The 22,856-nt window shown below is 42.8% G+C and overlaps 1 protein-coding gene across 1 annotated transcript in view; it reads right to left on the bottom strand.

The window, feature by feature from the left end:
* Positions 1-1,120: 1,120 nt before the first annotated feature.
* The window catches only part of GPR78 (G protein-coupled receptor 78), a 46,766-nt gene continuing 25,030 nt past the window's right edge, over positions 1,121-22,856 (bottom strand). Inside the window, exon 3 of the mRNA XM_029584439.1 lies at positions 1,121-1,358. Coding sequence (XP_029440299.1) covers positions 1,121-1,358 — 238 coding nt within the window. The remainder of the gene's footprint in view (positions 1,359-22,856) is intronic.

Raw genomic sequence — 22,856 nt, 5'->3', positions numbered from 1 at the left:
TTGATGTCCATTTCTCTGTTTCTATCTTCTTAAAAATCAACTGCTTGATGGAATAAATAGGATGATACAGGATCCATTGTCCTCCTTCATGCTCACACAGCCACATTATCATGAAATTAGTATATTTCAGAAATCTGCATTTAATTTATGCTTTTTAATGTGCTTTAAAGCTATTGTTCACCAAAAGAACTTGACAAAAATGCTTTGCCTAAGATTTTTCTGTTCTTTGCTAGATATTGTCTCTTGATATCTTTAGCAACAGGGTGATGTTTTGTTTTCAGTTACAGATATTTCATATGCAATAATTTATACAATAGCGCACACAAACACAGTTAGGTTAAGATTTGAACAGTGCCTCATAATGGCTTTGGAGATGGCAAATAGTATATTTGTCCTAGTTAGCTACAAACCCTCTAGACAGATGTGTTCTAAGGTTTATCATTGGCTATAAACCACCTAAAGATTACTTGGTAAGATTATCATCTAATTTTCTACTACTGAGTGAGAAGTTGCTGGAGAAGAAATAAGATATATCAGACTGATATGTCAGCTGCTTTGGGCTTTACTACTGATAGTGATTTGATTTACTAGTTGTACAGTGCTAGTAAAGTGCTATCTACTGATGGAGTAGACCCTTGGCTTTTGGTTATGCTTTACAAAATACTGGTATAGTGAATGCACGTATTGTTTTACAGTATCTATTGCCTTTTGTAAAAGTTAATTTGCAGCCATGAAAATACATGAAGCATAAGAAAGATAAGATAAGCATAACAAGCAATCCATTCTCGTGCTTTCTTCATTGTTGCCCCTGTTTTATGGAACAAAGTTCCTGAGCAACTACATATCTTAGATGACAAAAAAACTTTTCAGAAACAGCTAAAAACTTGCTTGTTGCAGTCTATTTTCATTCATTAATGACTGTTTTAAAGTGTTTTTGTCTGTTTGAGGTTCTCATCCATTTTCAATATATTATTTTAACTGTAACTTTTAAGTCTGTACCAACTGTATTTTTGTATATTGATTCTTAAGTTGTAATCCGCATAGCACAGATGTTTGGTATATGCGGTATATAAATATTCTAAATAAATATATAAATACATAATTAAATAAATATGTGACTTTAGTTTGCTCTGTGTAGACAGTAATCATTTTCTGTATCAAGAGAGCTGTTGTAGCCTGATGATGGATACAAATCCCTTTTGGAAATCTTATTAACAATGTTGAGCAGGACCTTCTTGTACTGTTGACGAAGTAGGGAATACACAAATGGATCTGATGCAGCCTTACTGTAAGTGAGGCACTTGCTTGCAATCCCCCAAGTGTAGTTTATTTTCATATAAGGAAGAAGCTCTATCAATCTGATAAAAATAAGACAAAAATGGAAAGTTTAACATTGCATTTAAACAATCTAGGGTACATATTAATTTCTATTGTACATTTCTGATTATCTGGAAACATTTTTTAGTCAAGCTTTATGAAATATTAAATTCCTCTAAAGCATGAAAAGAAATATATTCTCTAATGGGTAGATTTTATAAGGTGTGCACGGGCGTCCATGTGCGGGCGCTTCCTGGAGCATACACATGGATGCGACGATTTTATAACATGCGGGCACTGGCACATGCATGTTATAAAATTGGCGGGCTGCGCACACGTGTGCTGGATTTTATAATCTGCATGCACATGTGCAGGTGGCGTGTGCAAAGGGGGGTTAAATTCTGCAAATTCACGCTGCGATGCATTGTGGCCTTCCCCAGTTCCCTCCCAGTCTGCTCCAATTAAGGAGCGGACTGGGAAGGAACTTCCCTACCCCCTATCCTAACCTCTCTTCCCCTTCCCCTCTCCTCCCCTTCCCCTTCTCCTCTCCTCCCCAACCCCTAAATCCTTCCGATTCATTTTTAATTTTGTTTCAATACTTACTTCAGGGCCCAACCTGAAGTCAGCTGCACACGCCGGCAATTGACCGGTGCATGAGGGTTCAGGACAGCGATGAATGGCGCTGTCCTGGCCAGCCCCCCTCCCCTCCCCACCCCTCCCCGCCCCCAGTACCGCCTCTTGGACGAGGCCTGGCTCTTGGGCGCGTAACAGGGATTACTCATGAGGACGGGGGCCTCTTAAAAAATGCATGTGGTGTGTGCAAGGCCCAGCCATGCGCGTAACCCCCGTTTTCCCTGCGTGCATGGGATTAAAAATCAGGCCTTAAGAATATATGTTAAAAGAGCAGTTCAATAGAAATATATTACAGTAAACTATATATGAAATATATATCTCATATATCATCAAACTTTCTACTTATCTGTCAAAAATTTCAAAAAGGAAACCAGAAATATATTACAATCTATCATTTGTGTTCTGCTTGCCTATTTATTTTATCTATTTATTTAAAATAATTATTGACTGCTTAATCTACAGTTCTTAGTGGTTTATATATTAATATCCATAATAACAATTAAAACAATAAAATATGAATTCTAGGAAAAATGATAATGTAATAAATCAACACATACATAAAACGATGCAATTGTGAATTATGACATTTTTGCATAATGATTAGATTATAAAGCAGATGAAAGGATAATGTCGAAATGTATGATTTCAATAAAGTAAACTGAATTGTTCATTGATTATCCAGTTTACCTGAAGTGCCACTGATTATAGCATATTATGTGTGCCTTAAAATTGCATATGCGTAAAATGTGACTTCATAAAATGTTCACAATTTCAGAAAAATCATTTTGATATTTATTACATCAGAGGTCCACTAAAGCCCAATTATTTAAAATTCTTTCTACTTTGCTATCTCTTGTGTTTCCCACAAGAGATAGCAAAGCTCTTGTGGGAAACACCTTGCTTAACAGGGGTGGTTCCATAATGAGGCAAGGTGAGGCAGCTGCCTCAGGTGGCAAAATCTGGGGAGTGGCAAGAAGTGTCTCCTAAAAATTCTCCTATGGCAGCTGCCTCACTTTGCCTAAGTCTCCACAGCTGGATATGAAGCTCATTGATGCTTCAAGAGCAGCGTGGCCACTGCAAAGCTCATCCCACCATGGCCAGAAGTCTAGACCAACCGGTGCTTACAGATGGGTGTGGCCATGGTTGGAAAAATGGGCCCCAGGAGGCCTGAGTCCGTGTGAGAGTGACAGCCTGCATGTGTGAACAAAAGTAAGTGAGTCTGTGTGCATGGGTGAGTTAGAGTAAGGCAGATTCTGTATTGGTGTTTGAAAGAGCATGTATATGAGCCTGTATGCATGTCTGAGTGCATGTGAGAGCCTGTACGCATGTGTTAATGAGTTTGAGAGAAAAGTTGTGTGAGAGCTTGTAAGCATGTGTGAGTGTGTCTAAAAGTCTGTATGCATGCATGAGTGTGTGTGAGAGAGAAAGTATATGAGAGAGCCTGTATGCATTTGTGAGTGCATGTGAGAGAGAAGGGTGTGTGTGAGAGCTGTATGCTTGGGTGAGAGTGTGTGAGAGCCTGTATGCATGTGTGAGTGTGTGTGAGAGCCTGTATGCAAGTATGAGTGTGAGTGAGAACCTGTATGCAAGTGTGTGTGTGTGTGTATGTGTATGTGTGTGTGTGAGAGAAAGAGAGAGAGCATGCATGCGAGCCTGTGTGCTTGTGTGTGCAAGGAGCACAGAGCCTGTGTATGTGAGAGAGAGGGTGTGAGAGAATTGATGTGTGATTGAGAGAGGGAGTGTGTAAGTACGTGTGTGTGAAAGAGAGAGGATAAAGTCTGTATTAGGGATATGAATCATTTTTTAATGATTTAAATTATCGTCCGATATTTTTAATATCGTCATTAATCATTAAAGAGTGCGAAACAATAGAAATTCCCCCGATTTATCGTAAAAAAATTGTTAATCGTCTTAGTGCGCACTAACAGGAGTTAGTGCGCACTACCCATTGTTAGTCAGTTAGGAATGAATATGTATTCCTATTGGCTGCCCTCTTATTTATTGATGTTACCAAAGTTCTCACTGAGGTGATGGTTTAATATATGGGGGATGGGAAATGGAAACAGTTGGTAGCTTGACAAAGGGAAGGGAAAGGGGGAGGTGAAGGGCCAAGAAGTCCCACTCCCTGGTCTCTGAAGGACAGATCTCTTCAGAAAATCAGAGCTGCTGAATGCAGGGGCTATCTCCCCCTTCACATCCCTCTCCCCCCCCCCCCCCATTCACTGTGCTCAAGTTTGCAGTTCCTGTGTTAAACTAAACTTTTTTTTCACTTGAGTAGAATAAAATAAAATGAAGTACTTTGTGTATTAAACTAAAGAAACTTTACATAAAATGAAATTAAGTACTTCTCTATATGCCAATTTAGTGAAACAAAACATTTAATAAAGAAACTTGCAACCTGAGCTTCAAAATATTAACATACTATAGAAAAACTAAACAAAAAACTTTATTATTAATTTATTATACTTACAATGGTTAAATTTAAAGAGCAGGCTGAGGCTAGACTGGCTACTGGCTAGTGGCTACTGCTGGCACTGTCACTGCTGCAGCCTGCTGGCACTTTTTTTCTCTTTCTGGCTAGTGTGTGCTATATTTGGTAGCAAAATGGCCACGGGGGACAGCACCAAGCATGCACGACTTAGTGTGCACCTCTAGCTAACGAACATTTCCTCAAATGTTACTTTTAAACCATTAAGTAACAATTTTTGCGTTAGTGCGCACTATTCGGAAAAACAATTTTTTTACCAAAAATATGCCGATCAGATTTTTTTCTCCTGCCAGACGAACCCGATCGTTAAAACGATCGGGTACATGATTCACATCCCTAGTCTGTATAGCCCCCTTTCGCATGACAGTCTCCAGGGTAACTGGAAATCAAAAGATTCCAGATAGAGAGCATGTAATTTTTTTATTTGTATAAATTTTAATTTTGAGTGGTATTTGATGTCTGTTTGAAACATTTTATTGGTTTTAAGACCTTTTTCACAATATTTGAGTTTAATTATTGAATGATATTCAGTATGACAGCTGTTTTGAAATATTTATTCTTTCTATAGATGTGTTTACTATTATGATAGATGTGTTATATTTCTTGATTATTTCTTGATTATATTTCTTGATTATTTCTTGTATTTAGTATCTGCAATGTATATATTTTATAGTGCAATGTTCATAGTTCACACTGCAACTTACATATAGTTTATAATGCTTATTAACTACAGTTTACATGTGATTTTTTCCCGTCTGTTTTATGTCAAACGCATTTGTTGCGTAGTTTTCTGTTTTACTGTTAACTGATGTGATATCATTGCTGAATGTCGGTATATAAAACCAATAAATAAATAAATAAATAAATAAATAGATGACATTAAAGTTTTTTGAGCAGTGATGGTGCTTCTTTTGTACTGCATACAGAGTCTGGCTTCTTGTGTTTTCCTGTTCAGTTTTTGTCTGCACATTTCTGTTTACACTTTGTGATATCTTTATTTTGTATTTTGTGAGGGTCTGTCTGTGTTTTGCATGTGTTACTGAGGTCAGGTATTCTGCTGGCTTGCATTTTCTGTTTATTGATCTACAGCAGCCTGGCTTGTTCTGTTTTCCAAATAGGAGGTATATTAGTATTTTAGGACCTGGCATAATATTTGCAGTATTGCCTTTTCATAAGTAGACTTGTTACTGTTTGAGTGCTAGCAGTTAGTGCTATTTTGGTATGGGAGGTTTACTATATTGTAACTGTAAGTCAGTTTATTCATGGCTTTCTGAGAGCCAAGCCCACATTAAATGAACTTTACAATAGGCCTAATAACATATAGGTTCTAGATGGCTTTAGACCTGGTTTTCTAATTGGCACCACTGCAGTGCATGTAAACATAATATACATATTGTTGTGATATTTTTACTTCAGAAGACTATGAATGTCATTTTTCATACATAATTTTTAATTGTGTGTGGTGAAGGCTGGGAGGGAGAGGTTGCATGGCTCTAAGGTTTGCCTAGGGCACCTAATAGCCTTGCACCAACCTTGAGAGAGTATGCCACACCGTACCCCCACCATTCATCTATTTCCCATTTCTCCAGGGGGCAAAGGCTGGAGAAAGATGGAAGGCAGGTTGTAGAGTTCATGGGAGTGTGGCAGGGCTGCCAGCTTCCTAGAATTATTATCACTGACACTCTATCTGCCACTTTTCTAGAAACTCTGACCCCTGCTTTCTCGCTCCTGCAGTACTTCAAAATCCCAAAAGAGCCAGACTACAAGGGGACGCCTCTCAATGATTTGACCTGAGCCATGTCTTGGCAGGGGAAGGGGGAGCACCATCTTATCCCTTGCCTCAGGCAGCAGATTCCCTCAAGCTGCTCCTGTTGCATAGAAAACTTAACTTCTAAGACTGCAAGTCTTAAACAAGAAGTTCCATCCAAAACTAACTGAGCCTACTTTCTGAGACATCCAAAGTCTGCACGTATGCATGGATCTAAAATCTCCCTCACCCCTGTCAAAGTCCTCATGTCCCTCCTGACATGTTCTGAAAATTTGGTATGGATAAGACACCAAACATAGCAATCTCATAAGTTCTCCTTTTGTTTGGAAAATTGGTAATGGATCGGCATTCATGATGCACCAATCATTAGTACATGGTCCATGCCAGGAAAAATAATTATCCTCCTAATTCACTGAGTTCTACAAACATTTAGATGAACCCTGGTGTCAATGCCACTAATCACTCAGAAATCATTCATCTAGGGAGATGCAACAAATGTGTCCTGTACTACAATAAATTTAAATTAATCTGTATCATTAGGTGTACAGGGACAGTAACTTTTAAACAGCCAAGTGATCATGCATGTATGCACGTATACTGCTTCACGCCAAAGGTCATGGCTATTTTATAGCATAAGCATATATATGTGTGTGTATGCATGCTATAAAATAGGCTGAATGCGCGTGTATATGTGCGCACAATTTTCAATGGATGTGCACACGTGCATGCAAATCCTTTGTCTTCCATGAAAGTTGGGGAATTTTACAAGGGACGTGTGCCGATGCCATAGGTAGTTTTCACAATGTGTTCCCAGAGCATCCAGTTTAGGGATCGGACTTACACATCCCCCAACTTTTATAGCCATCCTTCTTCCCTCTTGGCCCCAACCTTTAAAACCCCGATGCCTGGCCCACATTTTTTTATTTTACTACTTACACGTCCTCCATAGCAGAAGTAAATTTACGTGGAAGGGACCCCAGGGCACACCTCTGCATATATGTATTTATGCGCACATTTTTTGGCAAGTCCCCAACATGCCCATGCCCCGTCCAGACCATGCCTACACTCCACCCCTTTTTAGAAACATTTAATGTGTGCATGCAGAGAGAGATACGTATGTCCATGGCAGGCTTATAAAATCTATTTGGCATGTGCCAGCCCAACTTGTGCACGTATCGCCCGCTTTTGGCACGCACAGGACTTGTAAAATCTACTTTTAAATGAATAGTACACATTAGCATTTCTGTAATTTATAATGGACTTTTGAGATGCATTTTATTTTGAGTGACATTTTATTAAAAAACAAGGAATTAAAAAAACAAAATAAGGAAAATCAAGTAATTGTACTGTTAGCACAATGCAAGGCTTTTGTTGTATACTATGCATGGTTTTATTTTTCTTGCTAACTGCAATAAAAAACCCCAAGTCTTTTCAAAACACTAGTTCTTTCATGAATATATTTAGCTGTATTCAGGAGTCATTAATGTCATCATTTCTTCACATTAATGATCTACAAATTTTCCACATTCAGGCCCTACCAAAAATCTGCTCCACAACCTTGATAAATATATTTTTTTCTTTTTCATACTACCTGTCAACATGTTATTCTATGCCTTCATTATTGTAACCTTCTTCTCGCAGGATTGCATCCTCCTGCCTCCACACCAACTCTAGCCTTGTCCACTACAATTAATCAAACATGAAGCTACCAAAAATAATTTCCAGCCCTGTCATTTCTGCTAAATTTCTAGCTGGATTGCATGACCTATATAAACAGTAATGTTTACACAGAGAGTTCATAGCACATGAAAGGTGGGAGTAAAGTCTCATGTCTTCAAGTCCTGGTAATGTGGACTATAGACTACAGCATTATCTTTCTGTTTGCACCCAACCTTTAAAATTCCACAATCAAGGTGAACATGGAATCATTCAAGTACTTCTGCTATTAAAATAATTGTATATTCACATTCTGACTTTCTGAGGTTGACAGATTTATGGGAAATGTACCTGGAAACAAAATAAATGGAAATTCATTCACAAAGGTGACTTTACGATCTAAACTCAGTAAAGATATGAAATTCTGAATTTCAACCACTGTGGCAAACAGCTTTGGCACTCTTTTGGCCTCCTCTAGAGATGTTCAATTGTTTGAAAACAATGGGTAATCCAAAACAAATGGATCCTATTCATTTCATTTGTGGGTTCCTGAAAAAAAACGTCTGGGTCCCATGAATGAAATAAATATTATTTGTCTAATTTTTTTCTGTTTTCCATTGATTTCTATGGTCCATTGAACTCTATGGCTTTCTGCAACAGGTGAAAGTAACTATAACAACATGCTCTTCCCTGTTTGAACTTACCACCTTCTCAGATCTGAGTCACAGCCTGTTGACAAGGAAATCACACACATGACAAATCACAGTGAAGCATTTGTCTACACTAGCCTATTGCTGCTATTTGGATCTAGTGATGCTGACCCATTCCTACCAGAAGGACTGAACATGTGCAAGAAGAACTATATTTCCTCTCTAGGCTTGGTCTGAGAAAGATGTACTATTTAGAGTTCTTACAGAGTTTTCATAAAAGCTTTTTGGATGCTTCTAATGTAGTCTGTGCTGTACTCGTCTCAGACACTGTGTCAGTGAGCAAAAAAAGACAAGCAGTACCACTTTCCTGCTAATTATTCTCTTCACTAGGGGAGGGTTTAGGTGTGGATAGGAGCCAGTATGGAGAGATGAAGTGCTGCTAGTGATATTTTTGCTTTGCTTTTCTGGATCCCAGTGAGCAGTGTACAGAGAATGAAGTGTATCAGGTTGCCAGTATTTTCTTGTGTATGAGGTCTGTCAGCAGTCAACACTAGTATACAGCACTGCACTGCACTATGTGTGTGTGTGTGTGGGTATGTGAGACAGACAGTTTATCACACACACAATAAAGTGGTACTGTGAGTGGAGGTATAATTATAGTACTAATAAATAAAAAATCCTTTTAATGTTGCGCTGGTGGTAGACCCTTGGCATGAGGTGGGGTTAATGCTACCCGTAGGGCAAGCCCTACAGGTCCGCACCATCAGGAGGTGGAGCTGACTAGGAGACAGAGGCCAACTGGAGCTTCGCCAATACCAGCCCTCATTCCCCGCAGGTTAAGCCCTTGGGTACCAAGGCCGGCTGGTCTTAGGGGAGCCTCCATATGACGACTCCCAGTAGATGAGAAGCAAGGGTTCGCCAGGGACCAGCAGAGGTATCAGAGGACCGAGGTCAGTCCGGACAAAGCTGGGATACAGAGACCCGGACGCCGACAGGAACAGGGCAAGACAGGAGTCGTCCAGGTAGCGAGAGGCCAAAGCCTGAAGGGCCAAGTCCAGGGAGATACTGCAGACGTGATCAGGGCAAGCTGGAGTCAGGGCAGGTGGTTGAACAAAACAAGGTACTAGGATACAGAGCAAGGGTCAAACCAGAGAATCAATCCAGAGTGTAGTGCAACAAAGCAAAGGTCTAAGCCAGGGGATCAGTCCAAAGCATAGTCCAACGAAGCAGGGGTCAAAGCCAGAGGAACAGTCCAAGCATATTCCAATGAAGCAGGGATCAAAGCCAGAGGATCAGTCCAATGGAACAAGGAAGGGACCATGGAGCAAATCAGGAACAGGAACCAGGAACGGAGTCAGGAAAAGTAACCAGGAATGAAGACAGGATCAGGAACCAGGAACGATGGGCAATAAGCACATGAACAACAAGGAGACCTGCTGCTAAGGCAGGGAACTAGTGGCTGGGCCCTGCCTTATATACCAAGGCCCAGTGATGTCATCATCCAGGGCTGCAGGCTATTTTACCGCTGCGGCCCCTTTAAAAGAACAGGAGATCTGTGTGCCTAAGCCAGGCCCCGGAGGAGGCTGGATGGCAGCATCTCCCCATGGCCCACGAGGGGAGACCCGCTGGGTGCAGGGAAGAACTGTAGAGGAGTCAGAAGTGGCAGAGGAGACTGCAGGTTCTTGAGGGCGGAGGCGACTGCCCACCACCGTGAACGAAAATGATCAGAGTCCAGGAGCTGGGTTACCACGGTGAGTAGGCCTAGACGCGGGCCTACCACAGACGGGACACATTTCATTTAATATCAAAAACTCGAGCAGGGAGTGACAAGAACATAAGAAATTGCTAAGCTGGGTCAGACCAAGGGTCCATTAAGCCCAGCATCCTGTTTCCAACAGAGGCCAAAACCAGGCCACAAGAACCTGGCAATTACCCAAACACTAAGAAGATCCCATGCTACTGATGCAATTAATAGCAGTGGCTATTCCCCAAGTAAAATTGATTAATAGCCATTAATGGACTTCTCCTCCAAGAACTTATCCAACCTTTTTTGAACCCAGCTACACTAACTGCACTAACCACATCCTCTGGCAACAAATTCCAGAGCTTTATTGTGCGTTGAGTGAAAAAGAATTTTCTACGATTAGTCTTAAATGTGCTACTTGCTAACTTCATGGAATGCCCCCTAGTCTTTCTATTATTCGAAAGTGTAAATAACTGAGTCACATCTACTCGTTCAAGACCTCTCATGATCTTAAAGTCCTCTATCATATCCCCCCTCAGCCGTCTCTTCTCCAAGCTGAACAGCCCTAACCTCTTCAGCCTTTCCTCATTGGGGAGCTGTTCCATCCCCTTTATCATTTTGGTTGCCCTTCTCTGTACCTTCTCCATCGCAACTATATCTTTTTTTAGATGCGGCGACCAGAATTGTACACAGTATTCAAGGTGCGGTCTCACCATGGAGTGATACAGACGCATTATGACATTTTCCGTTCTATTAACCATTCCCTTTCTAATAATTCCCAACATTCTATTTGCTTTTTTGACTGCTGCAGCACACTGAGGCGACAATTTTAAAGTATTATCCACTATGAGGCCTAGATCTTTTTCCTGGGTGGTAGCTCCTAATATGGAACCTAACATCGTGTAACTACAGCAAGGGTTATTTTTCCCTATATGCAACACCTTGCACTTGTCCACATTAAATTTCATCTGCCATTTGGATGCCCAATCTTCCAGTCTTGCAAGGTCCTCCTGTAATGTATCACAGTCTGCTTGTGAATTAACAACTCTGAATAATTTTGTATCATCCGCAAATTTGATAACCTCACTCGTCGTATTCCTTTCCAGATCATTTATATATATATTGAAAAGCACAGGTCCAAGTACAGATCCCTGAGGCACTCCACTGTTTACCCTTTTCCACTGAGAAAATTGACCATTTAATCCTACTCTCTGTTTCCTGTCTTTTAACCAGCTTGTAATCCACGAAAGGACATCGCCTCCTATCCCATGACTTTTTAGTTTTCGTAGAAGCCTCTCATGAGGGACTTTGTCAAATGCCTTCTGAAAATCCAAATACACTACATCTACCGGTTCACTCTTATCCACATGTTTATTAACCTCTTCAAAAAAATGAAGCAGATTTGATAGGCAAGACTTGCCTTGGGTTAATCCATGTTGACTGTGTCCCATTAAATCATGTCTTTCTATATGCTCTACGATTTTGATCTTGAGAATAGTTTCCAGTATTTTTCCCGGCACTGAAGTCAGGCTCACTGGTCTATAGTTACCAGGATTGCCCCTGGAGCTTTTTGTAAATATTGGGGTTACATTGGCTACTCTCCAGTCTTCAGGAACAATGGATGATTTTAATGATAGGTTACAAATTTTAACTAATAGATCAGAAATTTCATTTTTGAGTTCCTTCTGAACCCTAGGATGCATACCATCCGGTCCAGGTGATTTGCTACTCTTTAGTTTGTCAATCTGGCCTATTACATCTTCCAGGTTCACAGTGATTTCGTTCAGTTCGTCTGACTCATCACTCCTGAAAACCATCTCCGGAACTGGTATCTCCCCAACATCCTCATTAGTAAACACAGAGGCAAAGAATTCATTTAGTCTTTCTGCAATGGCCTTATCTTCCCTAAGAGCCCCTTTAACCCCTCGGTCATCTAATGGTCCAACCGACTCCCTCACAGGTTTCTTGCTTTGGATATATTTAAAAATGTTTTTATTATGAGTTTTTGCCTCTATGGCCAACTTCATTTCAAATTCTCTCTTTGCCTGTCTTATCAATGTTTTACACTTACCTTGACAATGCTTATGTTTTACCCTATTTTCTTTATATGGATCCTTCTTCCAATTTTTGAGGATTTTTTTTGGCTAAAATAGCCTCTTTCACCTCACCTTTTAACCATGACGGTAATCGTTTTGCTTTCCTTCCACCTTTCTTAATGTGTGGAACACATATGGACTGTGCCTCTAGGATTGTATTTTTAAACAATGTCCAAGCCTGTTGAGCACGTTTAACCTTTGCAGCTGCACCTTTCAGTTTTTTCTAACTATTTTCCTCATTTTATCAAAGTTTCCCTTTTTAAAATTTAGTGTTAGAGCTGCAGATTTACTTATTATCCCTCTTCCAGTTATTAGTTTAAATTTGATCATGTTATGATCACTGTTGCCAAGTGGCCCTACCACCGTTACTTCTCTCACCAGATCTTGTGTTCCACTAAGAATTAAATCTCAAATATCTCCCTCTCTTGTTGGTTCCTGAACCAATTGCTCCATGAAGCAATCATTTATTACATCCAGGAACTTTATGTCTCTAGCAAGTCCTGATGTTACATTTACCCAGTCAATATTGGGGTAATTGAAATCTCCCATTATTATTGCACTGCCAAATTGGTTTGCTTCCCTGATTTCTCTTAGCATTTCATCATCTGTCTGACCATTTTGTCCAGGTGGACAGTAATATACTCCTATCACTATACTCTTACCCAACACACATGGGATTTCTACCCATATAGATTCTACTCAGCATTTACTCTCTTGTATGATCTTTATCCTGTTGGACTCTATACCCTCCTGGACATAAAGTGCCACCCCCCCACCAAGTTGATCCTCCCTATCATTGCGATATAATTTGTACCCTGATATAGCACTATTCCATTGGTTATCCTCCTTCCACCAAGTCTCTGTGATGCCAATTATGTCAATCTCATCATTTGCTGCTATACACTCTAACTCTCCCATCTTACTTCTTAGACTTCTGGCATTGGCATACAGACATTTCAAAGTGTGGTTTTTGCTTGTTTTAACAACCTGCTTTTCAGTTGTTTGGGATAATTCGAAAATCATTAGCTTTGGTGATTTTTTACATATAGGCATATGAACTATGTTTGCTTTTAATGGAACCTCTCTGTTGGGATGCCCTAACTCTCCTGTTTCATTAGTATCCTTCAAGGATACATTTCTCCGAACCATGCACTGCTGAGTGACTGTCGGCTTTCCCCCTTGTTCTAGTTTAAAAGCTGCTCTATCTCCTTTTTGAAAGTTAGTGCCAGCAACTTGGTTCCACTCTGGTTAAGGTGGAGCCCATCCTTTCGGAAAAGTCTCCCCTTTCCCCAAAAGTTTCCCCAGTTCTTTACAAAGCTGGATTCCTCTTCCCTGCACCATCATCTCATCCACGCATTGAAACTCTGGAGCTCTGCCTGCCTCTGGGGACCAGAAAATTCCATTATGTCATGGAAAGCAGAGAAAAGAATGTTGTAAGGAGCAGTATCAAAAAAGAGAGACTCATACCTAAATTGAAGAGACTTTTTTCAATTCCAGAATGGCAGGAGAAGTAGGCAGTTTCAGTCAGTTGAAAATTACATTTGGAGAGGATGTGCCATTACCACCTATTCCTCTCCCTGTTGTTTTGGAGCAGAGGGAAAATGTGGCAGAGTCATCCAAAGTAGACAGTAACAAGGCAGCAGGAGTACCAGAAGCGGATATCCCAAAACCAGTAGTGTGCTCTTCATTAGTTACTGCCTACGAGGCAATGGAGGCAGTATTTGCAACAACTGATTCAGGGGAAGGATCTTGTATGGCATTCACTGAAAAAGGAATTAAAGAACTATTAGCTGAAGAAGGTTTTGGAGGATTAGTTTGTAGCATCTTAGCCTCCAGTTCAGTGAGGGAGGAGAGATAGGATACTGGAGATGGTAAGGAAGAACAGGCAGTGCAGGTAGCGAGCATGAGTGATGCCCCTTGCATTGTTCCTCAGGGTTCACCCTCTACCTAAACTCCAGTGCCAAAGGTGCAGAGAAGGGATACCAAACAAATTCATGATTTGGAGGCACTTCAAAGGGAGGGAGGGCTTGCATCTTGTTTAATGTATTCACTGTGTGAAGGATATTAGTAGAGGAACAAAAATGGGGAAGCTCACAAACAATGGTATGCAGTACCACTTACAGAAGAAGCACCTGCTAACATTGACATCAGGGCAGAGTAGAGTACTAGCTTGAGGACCTCCTCTGAAACTCCAGGTAAAAGTCAGAGGAAAGGAGTTGGAAAGGGGAAGACTTTTCCTCAGCCTATCCCACAGTCCCTTCCAGCAGTCAGATGGCAGGCCAGCAGCCCCTTGCTATGGAACCAAAACAGAAACCCATCATAGATGAAATGAGGTGGTGTTTAGTAGCACTGTCCCCATGGCAAGAGGCAAACAGCATCAAAAGTTGTAATGAGGAGCAATGAGAAAATGATTGCCCTTGATGATCAGCCCCTACAGATAGTGGAGAAAGGGAGTTTTAATTGTCAGCGGCATGTGTTAGCCCTGAATGACAAAGTCTTCTCTGTTATATTTGGCAGTTCACTGGCTCTCCCCTACAGCAGAGCCATCTGGAGGGGTCCATGCTGTGTCCTGAAACTACTGAGCCTTCCTGTTGCCAGATGCCATGCTCCTATGTGGTGAGATGCCGCCAGTTCTGCTCACAGCGGACACTGCTGAGCCTGTTCAGCCACCCTTCCCTCTAGGTGTGTACAACCTCTCTCTTCTTAAAGAACCTGTGGTGGGAAAAGCCCCATGGCACTCACTGGTTACATCAGATGCTGAGCCCTATAAAGGGCCTTTCTGTTCCTTCTCTCACTGCCTCAGAAGCAGGTCCACTTACTCCTCAGTAGGGATGTGCATCGTTTTAATGTCGAAATGAAATATCGTATGATATTTCCTATTTCGTCATGTATCGGGGGTCCCCGAAAATGATAGTAAAACCCCATGAAATTTCGTGCAGTTTTCTTATCGTTTTGGGGGGAGGGGGAGAAAGGGAACACAGAAAAAAAACCCAAACCCACCCCAACCCTTCAGATCTAATTATTTACAATCCCCCACCCTCCTGACACCCCCAAAACTTGCCTAAAGTCCCTTGTGGTCCAGCGGGGGTTCCGGGAGTGATCTCCCCCTCTCATGGCACCGATGGCCCTTTGCCCTTACCATGTGACAGGGGCTATTGGTGCCATTGGCTGACCATTGGCCATTGGCTGGCACTGGCTGTCCATTGCTCCTACCATGTGACAGGGACCAGCCAATGGCACTGATAGCCCCTGTCACATGGTAAAGGCAATGTGCCACTGGCGCCATTTTGTTTACTGGCTGCCAAAGGCCCAAGAGTGGGAGATCGCTCCCAGGACTCCCGCCAAAAGTCCGAGAGCGAGAGATCACTCCCAGGACCCCCGCTGGACCACCAGGGACTTTAGGCACGTTTTTTGGGGTGGGTTGGGAGGGTGGGATTGTAAGTAATTAAATGTGAAGGATTGGGGTGCGCGCTAATGGGTTTGTGTTAGCGTGCACAAATGGGAGCTAGCGCGTGCTAACTCCCGTTAGTGCGTGCTAAATCAAAAACGATTCTATATACAAAAAAAATGCCGATCCGCGGGAATATTAACTTTTCCTGCAGCTACACGAAACTGAAAGCGGAAACAATCGGGCACCCGATGCACATCTCTACTCCTCAGTATAGTGTGTTGCTTCCAGCGTCCTTGTTTTCAATTTCTTCATTCCAGCATCCTTGTCTTCATTTTTTCAGCCCAGACTAGCCTCCAGTTCTTCAATCCAGCCTTGCCTCCAGTTGTGTCCAGTTTGTCTTCTGTATTCGTCTGCTTGCCTGCAGCCTTATTCCTGCTATGCTTGCCCTGGCCTTCCTGGCTTGCCTATCAGTCCTTTCTCTTCTCCCTTAACAGGATACCTGATACTGACCTCAGCCTGATGAATGAGGTGACATGCTTGACTGATGCCCACCTGCCTATTGCCGGATATGCCTGACCGCCACCTGCCTCTGACCATTTCCAGGATCTTAGACTAGTCTGTTCTCCACCTGCCTACAACCCAAGCCATCCAAGGACCACCACTTCTGCCATCAGCAGATACCTCACCTAAGACCTGCTGGCCCTGTCACCCAAAGGCTCAACATGAGGGGAACGAGGGCAGGTATAGGCAAAGCTTCTGCAGGGTATCTGCTTTGTCTAGGTCTGCCTGCTGACAGTGGAAACCTGCATGGCTTCTCCCTGCCTCAGCCCAAATGATTACAGATGCAACAGGCTGCAGAGGCATGGACTTGGCGGACCTGACTTTTCTGCAGGCAATTTTTGGCCTATCCCATAGGCTGCTTGAGTAACAGAGGCCCCTGGAGATTCTGGCTGCCTCAATGGACTAGCTATCCACTTGTCTGGTTACTCTGACTACTTTTGTGTTAGTACCTCCTCCTGTACTGGCATCATTATCTCTGGTAGCCTGCATTTGTCCAATACCACTGTTGCCAGCTCCACCCCGGTACACCGGGGACCCCAGCAATGTCGGGGATTCTTTAACCAGTGCATTATACACTTCCAGCTACAAGCACCACTATTCCCTGATGACCAGGCTAAAACTACATATATCCTTTTTCTGCTTGATGGAACAGCTTTGCTCTGGGCCTCTCCCCTTTGGGAATGAGGGGATCCTCTCTTATTCTACTTGCAATAATTCATGGAGCAGTTCTGAATTATCTTCGAGGAGCCTGGCCATGCAGTAACAATGGCTTCTGACCTGCTTCATCTTCGACAAGGCTCAGAGTATGCAATAGAGTTCCAGACACTAGTTACTGAGCTAAACTGGTGAGAGGACAGTTTTATCGCTATCTTTTTAAGGTCTCTCTCCTAAGATCAAAAACGAGCTTGCTGCCTGGCATCTTCCCATCATGTTAGAGGCTCTCATCGTCCTTACCAGCAAAATTGACTGTTGTCTACAGCAAAGGACCACAGAGAGTCCTCCAGCTTGAAGGAGCATCAAATGACGTCCTGACTTCTGCATTCACTCTTACCTCCAGCAGTTACTTCTTCAACCTCTCCTTTCCCAGAAGAGCCAATGCAGTTGGGACATTGCTGCTTGGCCCCAGGGGAGAGACTCTGCCACAGTAACCGGGCCTCTGCCTGTACTGCTCTGCCCGAGGCTACCTTTTGGCCCAATGTCCATAAAGGTCAGGAAACCACAAAGCCTAAGGTTCTGCTAGGAGATGACCCTAGGCCTCACTATACAAGCTCTCCAACCACTACTTCCAGTCACTCTGGAGTTGGGTTCCACTCACCTCTCCATGCAGGTCTTCATGGATTCTGGCTCTGGAGAAAATTTTATCCTGAAGGAATTTGTCAACCAACTCCAAATCCCCACGTCCAGATGATTTCTCCATTGATATTCTCCTCCATCTACAGAGAACCCTTTCTGTGGCCCTATGCACTGGCATCCTGCATTGGGAAAAACTCAGTCTATATGTGATCTCCCAAGCCATCCATCTCATTATCCTGGAGTTGCTGTGACTCCAGCAATATCAACCGCATTTCGACTGGTTTACCTTACAACTTGCACGTTGGGGCAAGGAATGCACAGAATGTTGCTTGGAGCCTGTAAAATTTCCTCGTTCAGTTACTGAGGCTATTTTTCTTCCAAGACTCCTTCTCTAGTAACAGACTACAAGCATGTCTTCTCAAAAAAGAAGGCTGAAGTATTGCCTCCCCATTGCACATACAATTGCGGTATTGAGCTCATCCCAGGAGCCAAAATTCCACACAGAGAGATCCCCTGTTTCTTACAGAGACTCAGGCCTTGTCCACTTACATTCAGGAGAACTTAAAACATGGATTTATCTGTCCTTCATCTTCCCCGGCAGGGGATAGGTTCTTATTCATTGTGAAGAAAGATGTCTCCCTCAGACTCCATCACTAAGAAGGACCATTATCCATTTCCCCTAATAGAACAACTCTTTGACCACCTGTAAAGTGCCAGGATATTCATGAAACTGGACCTCTGGGGTGCATACAGTCTTATCCATATCAAGGCTGGTAACAAGTGGAAAATCACATTTAACACTTGCGACAAATATTAAAAATATTTAGTCATGCCCTTTGGGCTCTGCAATGCCCCAGCAGTTCTCAAGAAAATGGTCAACAAGATTTTTTGCGACCTCATCTACACCTGTGTGGTTTTGTACTTAGACGACATATTGAGCTTTTCCCAAACTTTGAATTCTCACCATCAAGATGTCCGCATCCTCCTACCATGTCTGAAAGAGAATAATCTCTATGCCAAATTAGAAAAAATGCCTCTTTAAAAAGGAGATTCCCCTCCTGAGGTACATAATTTAATGAGATGGATTCCAGATGGACCCTGCTAAGGTAAAAGCCATCATGGACTGGCCTCATCCCAAGGGGCTCTGGGCCTTCATCCCAAGGGGCTCCAGGCCTTCAAATATTCTTGAGATTTACTAATTACTATCGCCAGTTTATCTCAAATTACTCCTGTGTGGCAGGCCCCCTTACTGCCCTTACCCACAAGATGCTAACACCAAACACTGACCACCTGAGTCTTTGGAGATATTTGGAGTCTTTGGAGGTGTTTCTGAAATTAAGAATTCCTTTGCAGAAGAGTCTTGTTTGTGTCATCTGGATCATACATGACCCTTCATCTTAGAAGTTGAAGCTTCTAACCCGGACATAGGAGCTGTTCTCAGTCAGTACACTCCAGAAGGAAGATTTAGTCCATTTCCTTCTTTTCTAAGAAGTTCTCCCCAGCTGAATTTGTTTACAGCATCAGAGATTGAGAGCTCTTGGCTGTCAAACTGGCTCTCAAGGAATGGCACCACCTACCCGAAGGAGGCAAACACCATATTACAATATACACGGATCACAAGAACCTCAAACATCTATATCAAGTTCAACAGCTTAATGCAAGACAGGCCCATTGGCACCTGTTCTTCACTGTTTTGATTTCAAATTGTGGTATCACCCAGCACTCAGGAATCAATAGGCAAATGCTGTTTCTCACTCCTTCCAGACTGAGGATATTCTAGAACCTCATAGACACATCATCGATCCTGCTAACATTCTCCTGGCCACTACAGTAACTGTCCCTAAAGGGAAGACAGTCGTACCCTCCAGACTACATGAGAAAGTGTTGAAATGGGCCCTTGACTCCCATGTCATATGTCACTCTGAGCGGGCATGAACCTTTGAATTGCTTTAAAAACACTCCTGTTGGCTGCAGCTGAATCAAGACATCAGGGCATATGTTGATTCATGACCCACTTGCGCACAGCAAAAAGTGTTGCATGGCTGACCCTGGGGGCTATTACAGCCATTGCCAGCCCCCAGGGTTCCCTGGACTTATCTGTCCACAGACTTTATCATTGAACTCCCTTTCTCCAATGGCACCACCATAATTTAAGTGGTGATTGATCATTTCTCAAAGATGGCACACTTCACCCCATTACCAGGCCTTCCTGTCCAAGTTAGTGCATCTCTTCACACTCAACTTTTTTCACCTGCATGGCCTCCCATAACACATACTATCAGAGGAGTGCAATTTACCACGGGATACTGGTGTTCTCTCTGTAAAAAGTTTGGAATACGTCTGGATTACACCACAGCCTACCACCTACAAGGAAAAGGAAAAGCGGTTTATACTATCCTTAAGACCTTCCTCCTCTCCTATGTTAATGAGCGCCAGGATAATTGGGTTAACCTCTCATCATTGGCTGAATTCTCACATAATAATCATATCAATGTCTCCACTGGCTCTTCACCCTTTCAGCTTGTCTAAGGGAAATAACCTGTCTTCACTCCCAATGTCGATGATAGTACCCTCTCCAGCAGCTCAACTCTCTGCCCAGGAATTGCATGAACTATGGGAATTGGACCAATCAGTTGATTGAGAAAACCACTGCTCAAGTCAAGAAAACAGTAGATGCTCGATGAAGGCCTGCTCCTCAGTTTAAAGTGGAAGAAAAAGTGTGATTGAGTACCCGACACTTACGCCTCCAGCTTCTCTCTATGTGCTAGCCCCATACTTTATTCAACCATTTCCTGTGCTTTGACAAATGGGCCCTGTCACATACTAGCTAAGGCTACCACCCACATTAAAGGTCCATAACATATTTCACGTTTCCCTGCTTAAGGCAGTGGTAATTCTGTGGCCCTCCAGGGCCCTGCCTGAACCTCAAGCAGTTTCCGTGGATGGGGAAGATGTATATGAAACACAAGAGATTCTGAAATCCCACCAGAGGGGGGAAAAGGGTTGAATACTTAATCACATTGAAGAATTATGGCCAAGAAGAAATCCCTTTGGAGCCATCCTCCAACAAACTGGACACCAGACTTTGAAAGACTTTCATCAACAGCACTCAAGTAAACCCAAGGTCTCAGGGAGGGGCTTAGCGGGGTACTGTTATGTTTGGCGTTTTGCAGCTCTCCTCCATGAACCATTGCACTTACCTCCTCTGCAGGTCTGTCTGGAGGGGTCAAAATCACGGCCCAATGCCACTGAGCCTCTCTACTGCTAGATGCCATGCTCCCAAGCGGAAAGACACCCGCTGGCCCTGTTTGTGGTGGGCTACCACCGGGCCCATCCAGCCACACTTCCCCCTAGGCATCTGTGACTTCTCTCTTTTTAAAGGGCCCATAATGGGAAAAGCCCCACGGTACCCATTGATGACATTAAATGCTGAGCCCTAAAGGTCCTTTCCATTTCTTCCCTCACTGCCTCAGCAACATGTCCATCTACTCCTCAGTAAAGCATGTTGCTTCCAGCATCCTTGGCTTCAGTTTCTTTGTTCCAGCACTCTTGTCTTCAGTTTTTCAGTCCGGCCTTGTCTTCAGTTCTTTAGCCCAGCCTTGTCTCCAGTTCTTCAATGCAGCTTTGTCTTCACTTCTTTAGCCCAGCCTTGCCTTCAGTTCTTCAGTCCAGCCTGTCTACAGTCATCTCCAGTTTGTCTTCTGTCTTCATCTGCTTGTCTCCAGCCTCATTCCTGCTGGGTTTGCCCTGGCTTTCCTGCCCTGCCTATCCATCCCTTGTCTTTTCACTCAGATGGATACTTGGTACTGACCTTGGCCTGATCTCTGATATGCTTCACCATTGCCGGCCTCTGACTTGTTCCTGAATGCGCCTGACCGCTGCCTGCATCTGATCATCACCCAGACCTTTGACTCATCTGGCTTGATGGACTCTTGGTCTGACCCAGTATGGCATATGTTATGCTCTTATGTCCACCTGCTTATGACCCAAGCTATCCAAGGACCACCACTTCTGACCACTGCTGACCCCAGCACCAAAAGGCTCAACCAGAGGGGAATGAAGGCTGGTATAGGTGATGCTCTCACTGGGTCTCTGCTTCATCTGGGTCAACCTGTCCATGTTAGGAACCTGCAGGGCTCCTCCCTGCAGGTTGCCCCAATCCTATCTTGGCCCAGGATCCACATTCTCCAGGACTACATTAAGTAGGAAGGTCATCCCCAGCCTGTAGAACCAGTGACAAAGTCACATCCAGGTACAGCTGGCTAAGGTAGAGTGGAGAAGTACTCATTTTACCAGTGATATCTAGACTGCCACAAATGTTATACATGCTTATCTCTTCCTGATGGTACACTGATGGGACCTGGCTGAGGCATGGGTCAGCTGTAGTGGTGAATGAGCATCAGGGAGCAGGTGTTCTTTGCTGCAGTTGATATATAGCCCCCATAACTCAGCCAATACTCTATCACCATAAGGGAGATGCTGGACATCTGGCAGCTAAACTGGAGAGCCAGAAGTCTAAACACAGATTTCTTTGTGACAGACAATGCTACAAATAAAGTAAAGGCAATAGACAATGGGGGCTTTAAGATATCTGTTGCTTTGCACCTGGCAGTGAATGATGTCCTGGGGCTGGGGTTCAAGGACCACAAGAATGTATTCCTGCAGGAGCTGATAGAGAAGTGTAGAAAAATAGGAGGGCAGTTCCATAGAAGTGTGAAGGTGGGGTAGTTTCTCTGTCAAAAGCAGGAATAATTTGGGATGCCTCATAAGTGCTTATTCAATCTGTTGGAACCTGCTGTGTCAAGGTCACAAGGACCACTTCAGGTACTAATGACAAGTAGCCCCTTACCTTTTAAGAAAAAAACTGTTAAAATATTTAAAAACAAAAATATGCAGCCAGAACCCTCTGGAATGTATCTTGGCTCAACCCCCAGGAGCACACAGATGTCTAGTACAGAAATAATAAAGTTTTTTACAGATACGCTGCCAAAGAGAGCCAAGGTGACATTTCCTCTACATTACAGGTCACCATTTAGACGATCTGGAAAACCCAGACAGTCAACCAAAATAGAATTTTTTGTGAACATTAGTTTATTATGGGTTTCCAGAAAAGAGAAACAACAAGTTTAAATGTTTATAAATGAAGTGCTTACAAACAATGACATTTCTTCATAAGCAGCTAAATTGTTATGGTTTGTCAGAATAGATAAGCTACAATTTTTAAAGTTTATAAATTCATAAGATTGTTTATGAGCTGAG

Source organism: Rhinatrema bivittatum, chromosome 1 (assembly GCF_901001135.1).
Source record: "Rhinatrema bivittatum chromosome 1, aRhiBiv1.1, whole genome shotgun sequence".
NCBI lineage: Eukaryota > Metazoa > Chordata > Amphibia > Gymnophiona > Rhinatrematidae > Rhinatrema > Rhinatrema bivittatum.
Note: the sequence above shows the minus strand (reverse complement) of the source record. Positions and strands in the feature narration are given on the sequence as shown.